Source organism: Eimeria tenella, genomic scaffold, assembly GCF_000499545.2.
Source record: "Eimeria tenella Houghton genomic scaffold, Eth_scaff45, whole genome shotgun sequence".
NCBI lineage: Eukaryota > Apicomplexa > Conoidasida > Eucoccidiorida > Eimeriidae > Eimeria > Eimeria tenella.
The window spans coordinates 189,647-196,989 of NW_013543375.1; the positions used below are offsets into that span (position 1 = coordinate 189,647).

Here is a 7,343-nt window from a genome sequence, read left to right on the forward strand (position 1 = left end):
AGCGACACTTGCATGCATGCATACACCCCACCGCCGCAGCAGCAGCAGCAGCAGCGCAGCAGCAGCAACGCCCACAGAAGCCCTTTGCTGCTGCACCTCCCCGGCCCTCTCCCACCAGCAGCAGCAGCAGCAGCAGCACCTGCTGCAGCTGGCCCCCGCTGCTGCTGCAAAAAAGCGTTGTGGGGCGAGTTTGGGGTGTACGTACACCGGAATCAGTGCAGCGCGGCGACGCAAATTGCTGCTCCCTTTCCAGATCCATCATCTGCTGCTCGGAGGAAAACTTTGTCGACTTTTTCGCCAAGAAGTTCCTTCAAAAAAGTCCGAATTCGAAGACCATACCATTCGTTCCGCACGTACAGAGAGCCGTCCACCGCCACAGTCACGCCCCCGTCCGTCTCCAGACTCTGCAGCAGCAGCAGCAGCAGCGGGGGAGTTGGGGGGCAGCAGCGGCAGCAGCGGGGGGGTTGGGGAGCAGAAGCAGCGGCAGCAGCAGCAGCAGCAGCAGCGGGGGGTTTGGGCGGCTTGAGGGGGGCACGTCGGGCGGCTCAGAGGCGAAGGAACAGCAGCAGCAGCAGCAACCTCAGCAGCAGCAGCAGCGCCCCAACCCGAACAGCAGCAAGAGCAGCAGCAGCAGCACCCGCTGCTGCTGCTGCGGCGCAGCGCTGACCCTGGTGCGCTGGACGAGGACGGCGATGGACACCGCCGCGAGAGCTGCGGATCTGTCGAAGACGGCGAAGCCGATCTGGCGCATCACTTTCAACGCCGCAGCGTCCAAGTCCCATCCCCAGCTTTCTTTGAGAAGGACTTTGCAGCTGCTGGCGAGGGCGGGGTCTTCTTCTTTGCCCGGCATGAGGCTGGCGGCCAGCACGGCGGCCTGCTTCGCGTCGAAGGAAAACTCCTCACTGACACCGCCAAACACCCGCAAGTCCACCCAGTTTCGCCTCTCAGTGCATTATTTCGTCTTACTTCGCTGTATTTCAGCTTTTTCCCGCCGAAAATGGACAAATGTCCGCAGCTTTCCGGAAATTCAACTTCCGCGCGCGCGGCGCAGCTGCCGATACACCCCGGCACGCCGCGGGAAAGCGAGAAAGAAGCCCCCGATCCGTTCAATTAATCGGGTGCAATTCGTTCAATTTAATTTAGTTCTCACTTTAATTTGCAATTTAATCGTTTTGAACAAGTTTTCAACTCAGACCTCACCGAGCCTTCGCCGGAGCCGCAGCCCCGAAGATCTCGAGCGTCAACAGCCGCACGAGCTCGCCCAAGTAGAACCCGGAAATCATTTTCTCAAAGAGCTGGTGCTTCTTATTCGGCGACTTATTATCAATCTGAATTGAAATCGAACTAAAACAGTTCCGTGACAAATTAAACGAAATCAAACCAAATTCAACTCCAGCAGACCAAACACAGACCCCACCCGCAGCCGACCCCCCACCCAGCAGCAGCAGCAGCAGCAAGCCAACCCCTCCACCCCCACGCCCACCCCCAGCAGCAGCAAGCCAACCCCTCCACCCCCCAAAGAGCAGCAGCAGCAGCAGCAGCAGCAGCAGCAGCAGCAGGACGGACGGCCTCGTCTGCGGGAGTGGTGGGGAGGTTTTTGTTGAAGTTCCCGCACTCGACGTTGACCACAGCGCCTCTGTAGCCGAAGGCCGCGGCCTGCGGCTCCCAGTAGCAGCAGTTGGCCCCAGTGCCCAGAATGACGCCCACGGTGCAGGGGGGCCCCCCGGGGCCCTTTTGGTACGCGCAGGACAGCAAAGTTCCCACCTGCAGCGGCGCCCCCGCTCCAAACCCTAAACCCTAAACCCTAGCGCCCGCGCGCCCCGTCTGCGCCGCGAAAAACCGCCCCTTTTCGCCCAGAAACGCCCGCGAAACACACATTCTACCCAAACCCTCAGAGACCTTAAACCCTCGCAAACCCTAAACCCTAAACCCCCCAATACCCTAAACCCCCGTAAACCCTAAACCCTAAACCCTCACAGTGTCGTTGACGACGGCCTCGCACTCGAGGCCCAGGCCCTGGCGCGCGAAGGCAGCAGCAAGAAGAGGCACGACGTCTTTGCCGACGACGGGGTCGTCAGTGTCGTGGCCGGTGGCGAAGCCCTTTGTCCACGACTCCAGGACGCTGTTGTTCAAACTCTGCATGCACGGCGGAAGCAGCGGAATAAACGCGCGGAGAGTCCAAAAGACAGAAAAGGGTGGAAGGAGAAGAAAAAACGAGCCAAACAGGAGAAAAAAAAATCCAAAATGCCCCCAAAACGGGAAATTGAGAAAACTTGCAAAATTCAAGTTTCGCGCGAGGTGCGCGTACACCCCAGCGCGTCTGGGGTGTACACGCAGCTCCGTACCCGCTGGGCGCAGGGAAACGAAAAGGTGAATCCCAACTTGGCGGCTTTCTTTTTCAGAAGTTCTTTTTCGTTGTTTTCTTCAACTAGTTCTCCAACGCACCCCGCGAGAACATCGAAGAGCTGCGAAGCCGAAGTTTCGCGGGCCATGAGGTCGATTTCGCCTCCGCACTCGTAGAGGCTGCGGAAACACGAAAAACAAAAAGTGGAATCTCGCGGAGATTCGCACCTCGTTGAATTGCAAATTAAAAAACTTGCAGAAATATGTATTTATTTCGCAGTTTCATCCGGAGTTTCCCCGCGGATCCTCACTTTTTCAAGAACTGCTGCGAGCGGATGCGGCCGCCGCCCAGCAACTCGCAGCGCACCGCCCGCACGTTCGTGCCCCCAAAGTCCAGCGCGTAAAAAACTCCTTTTTCGTTTCCTGTTGGAATTTCAGAAACGCAGGAGTCCAGCATGCGCAGCGAGCACTCCTCGGGCACCCACTTCAGCCCGTGCCGCTTGTGCATCTCCAGCCCCTGCAGCAGCAGCAGCAGCAGCGGCGCAGCAGCAGCGACAGCGGCAGCAGCACAGCGGCACGCGCAGCAGAAGACGGACGTTCAGGCCCTGGGGACGCGGAAGACGGGGCTGGCAGCAGCAGCAGCAGCAGCAGAAGTGGCGGCGGAAGGACAGGGGGAGGCAAACCCTAAACCCTAAACCCTAAACCCTCGGGAAGCCCCACCCTGAGGAGCTCATCGCTGAAGGTCTTGCTCAGATCCTGGAGCTTCTCCTTTGAAAGCCGCAGGGGGGCGAGGACTTGCTGCAGCAGCGACACAGAAACGGGCAGCGAGCTGCAGCAGCAGCAGCAGCGGCAGCGGCAGCAGCAGTTTTCCCGCTGCAGCAGCAGCAGCAAACTGCTGCTGCAGGACTTCGCCCAAAGACACCGCTGCAGTGGGGCAGAGTACCTCAGCTTTCTGCTCGAGGGAGTTGTTCGCCATCTTGGGAGAAGTTCGGGACTTTTTGCTGCAAGAGGTCCGACTGATTTCGAAACACATCAAAGATTGGAACCTTTCCGCTGTTCCAATTGTTGCTGCTGTTGCTGCTGCTGTTGCTGCACTGTCTCACTTGGGGCTGCTGCGCGGCTGCTGAGGGGTTCCTCTTTGCTCAGCAGCAGCAGCGCAGCACCTGCTGCGGAGGCCGTTTGGGCCCTTTTTGCAAATTAAATCCTCGAAAATAACAAAATAACATGAAAGTAATCCTAAAATACCTTTTTTCGCGAAGTTGAGGTGTATATTGGTTCAGGTTTCCGCAGCTTTCCACTTCGCGCTCTCGAGGCGGCACCGCTGCTGCCGCTCGTGCGCAGGCGCCGAAACGCGGGGCAAATGATGGAATAAAGTTTGATTTTCTTTTTTAAAAAGTGTTTTCTTTCATTTAATTCGAAACCGTTTTTTTGAATTTCAAAATTTGCAGCTTTCCGCGCTGCGCAGGCGCGCAGCCAGTCTCGGGTGTCTAGACAGCACCTGCGCAAACAGGCGCTGGTGCGTTTTCTTGTCTTCCGCGCTCGCCTTCTTCACTTCTCGAAAACAATTGCAAAATTAAATGCATTTCGCCATTTAAGTCGAACTTGGCGCAAAAAAGAAGTCTATTTTGGGGTTTGCAAACAAACACTCGCGCAGCAGCGGCAGCAGCAGCAACTGCAGCCGCAGCGCAGCAGCAAAACCTGCGCAGAGTTCAACCTTGCATTTCCAAAAAATCCCCAAATTCAGAATTCAACGAATCCATTTCTTTCGATTTATTTCACTTTTCTGCTGCCCGCAGCCCCTGCAGCCGCAGGGCGGCTCTGCGGGCGCCCGCGTCGATTCGCCGCAAACCCTAAACCCTAAACCCTAATCTCCGAACCCCCAAACCCTAGCCCCAAACCCTAGCTAAGGCCCTGCTGCTGTCTTTCGCAGCTTTAAAGCACTAAACCCCCGCCACCTTTGATAAATATGAATTCGTAAAAAGGCGAAACTCCGAAATGCAAAAGTGCTGCATGCGCTGCACGAATGTTGGGGTGTACGTACACCCCAGAAGTGCTGCATGCGCTGCACAAATGTTGGGGTGTACGTACACCCCAGCCGGCTGCTAGTTACTCTACACTGGCTGGGAAACGGGCTGCAGCCGAGTTGAAGCCTCCGCACAAACCCTAAACCCTAAAGCGGGGTTTGGGGGGCGCCTGGCCGCGCGCGCGGGCCCCGCACGCGGCGCCGGGCGCAAACCCTGTTTTAGGGTTTAGGGTTTAGGGTTTGCAGCTTCTCCTCGAGCCTCTGCTTCCAGGGCAGCTGGGAGACGTCGTTGAAGGTGTCTCTGACTGCCGTGGCTGCGGTGTCTATACACCGCAGCAGCGCAGCAACAGACAGTTCTATTTCTTTTTGAGAATGTTTAAATCTGTCTTTTATATCAATCCATTCTTCAGCAGCAGCTGCTGCAGCAGCACAGGGTTTGCAGTGGCAGCTGCTTTGCTGCTGCTGCTGCTGCAGCTGCTCGAGGGGCTCGTACACCGTGTGCCCCTGCAGAGCTTCCCGCTGCAGCAGCAGCTCCTCCCGCTGCTGCAGCACCAGCAGCAGCAGCAGCAGCTGCAGCAGCAGCACCACCCACCCCACCACTCGCGACGAAAACAGCAGCCACTTTGCTGCTGCCCACAGCTCGGGAAGCCGCGATCTTGCTGCTGGTTTCGGTGCTGCTGCTGCTGCTGGAGTTATTGCTGCTGTTGCTGCTGCTGGAGTTATTGCTGCTGCTGCTGGAGTTATTGCTGCTGCTGCTGCTGCTGCTGAGAAGCTGCCCGCGCCGTCCGCCGAACCTGCTGTGGTTTCTCTCTCCAGAATATTCGCGAGCTGCAAGTTGCTGTTGCTTTTGCTGCTGCTGCTGCTGCTGTTGCTGCTGCTTCTGTTGCTGCTGCTGCTGGTTGAGCCACACGACTCCGTCGGCAGCGGCTGCAGCGTCGCCAGCGCCCTGCTTCCTGCTGCTGCTGCTGCTCCTGTTGCTGCTGCTACCTGCTGCTGCTTGTTGCTGATAAGCGCCCCTTCATTCCTACGGGGACGCCGGCGCAAGAAGAAAGCCCGGTGGGGTCCTGCAGCAGCAGCAGCAGCAGTGGCAGCAGCAGCAGCAGCGGGAGATAGGAAGGCAGCAGCGGCAGCTGAGACTTGCCCAGGAGCAGCAGGAGCAGCAGCAGCAGCTGGTGCTGCTGCAGCAGACAATCCTCTGCAAAAGTGATGAAAGAAGCGGTTCCAGCAGCAGCAGCAGCTCGGAAAACACAAGTGACAGCAGCAGCAGCAGGGACGAGGAGCAGCAGCAGCGAAGACGAGCAGCAGCAGCAACAGAAGAAACTAGAGAGAGCGGAGAGCCGCATTTAGGTGGAGAAGACTTCGGATAGGCACGAGGGTTTAGGGTTTAGGGCTTAGGGTTTAGGGTTTAGGGTTTTGCGGTGTCTGCACACCTCGCTCGGAGGGAGGCGTCGGCGGCGCCTCCGGCATTTTGAAGAAGCGCAGCAACAAAAACTTGCGAAAAAGGAAAATAAAAAGAAAAAAGAAGTTAAAAAGAATTAAAAATAAATTAAATGAAAAGAAATGAACAATTTGCTGCGTCCGGAGCCGACAGCCCCAGCCTGAGGTGTCTGTACACCTCACGCCCGCCACAATCGCCAAAATCAATTTCCCGATTTAGACAAAAGTTTTTTATTTCGTCTGCAGCAGCAACAACAGCAACCCACAGCTGTCGCCCTGCTGTTGCTGCTGCTGCTGCTGCTGGCGTAGCCCCAGCGGCAGCAGCAGCAGGAGCAGCAGCAGCAGCTGCTGCTGCTGCGGCTGCAGCCTCCCGCAGTGTCTCGACACATCAGTAGCAACGTGCTGCCGCAAATGAATTTTTATTTGTGGCTTCTAGGGGTAGGCTTGTATACCCCTTCACTGCAGCAGCAGCAGCAGCAGCAGCAGTAGTGTTGTCGCAGCAGCAGCAGCAGCAGCAGCGTAGTTGGAGCAGCAGCAGCAGCAGCAGCAGCAGCGGTAGAGCAGCAGCAGCAACCCGTCGTCAATAGTACTGCCCTCTTCCCTCCTGGGGGCCTTCGCTCTTCTGTGCGCCAGCAACAGCAGCAGCAGCAGCAGCAGCGGCAGCAGCAGCAGCAGCAGCAGAGGAGCTCGCGGCCGCTTCAGTGTTTGCTGCTCAGCTGGTTACGTCTGCTGCCAAGCGCGGAGCAGCACGAAGAGCAGCAGCAGCAGCAGCAGCAGCAGCAGCAGGAACAATGGAAGACACGGACAGCAGCTCGGAGGTCTCTGTGGGCTCCTCGCCTTCAAATGCCCGCAGCAGCAGCAGCAGCAGCAGCAGGCGGAACAGCAGCCACAGCAACAGCAGCGGCAACAGCAACAGCAACAACAGCAGCAGCAGCAGCAAGCGCACCTTGGGCATGGTCTTGACGGGCACGCTGGAAGCAGCAGCAGCAGCCCTAGAAAGGGAACCAGCAGCAGCAGCAGCAGCAGCAGCAGCAGAGAAAGTCCCCCAATATGAAACCCCAGGGGATTTATCAAATTTGACGGAGCAGCAAATTGCCATGCTGACAAATTTGTCCCAAAGACAAACCCTTGAAGGTAAAGCATTTGCTGCTGCTGCTGCTGCTGCTGCAGTTAGTGATGCTGCTGCTGCTGCTGCAGTTAGTGATGCGGTTGCTGCTAATTAAGATGCTGTTGCTGCTGCTGCGGGCAGTGCTGCTGCTGCTGCTGCTGGTAGTGCTCCTCCTCCTAGCACGAATGTCGGCGCTCTTTGTTCCAGAGGCTGCTGCTGCTGCAAATCCTTTGCTGCTGTTGCTGCTGCTGCTGTTGCTGCTGCTGTTGCTGCTGCTGTTTGAGGTGCTTAGTTTAGCAGCAGCTTTCGACTCCAGCAGCACAAAAGCACAAAGCAGCTGCAGCACAAGAAAGTTCCAGACGGCTACAACACCCAACAGCAGCGTAGCAGCAGCAGCAGCAACAGCAGCAGCAGCAGCAGCAGCAGCAGCAA

At 57.4% G+C, this 7,343-nt stretch overlaps 2 protein-coding genes across 2 annotated transcripts in view; one reads left to right on the forward strand and one right to left on the reverse strand.

Annotated features, from left to right (window-relative positions):
* Window positions 1-212: 212 nt before the first annotated feature.
* Window positions 213-5,833, reverse strand: ETH_00009955 (hexokinase, putative; the record flags this gene model as incomplete). Its single annotated transcript, XM_013377068.1, has 11 exons — window positions 213-404; window positions 668-902; window positions 1,201-1,328; window positions 1,567-1,764; window positions 1,978-2,136; window positions 2,346-2,523; window positions 2,655-2,860; window positions 3,064-3,141; window positions 3,287-3,359; window positions 4,719-5,430; window positions 5,797-5,833. 11 exons carry the CDS (start codon window positions 5,831-5,833, stop codon window positions 213-215), a joined length of 2,196 nt encoding a protein of 731 aa, XP_013232522.1.
* A 761-nt stretch (window positions 5,834-6,594) lies between these two features.
* ETH_00009960 (uncharacterized protein) overlaps window positions 6,595-7,343 on the forward strand; it is a gene marked incomplete at both ends in the record, with an annotated part of 5,960 nt that continues 5,211 nt past the window's right edge. The window contains one exon of the mRNA XM_013377069.1: window positions 6,595-6,937. Coding sequence (XP_013232523.1) covers window positions 6,595-6,937 — 343 coding nt within the window. The remainder of the gene's footprint in view (window positions 6,938-7,343) is intronic.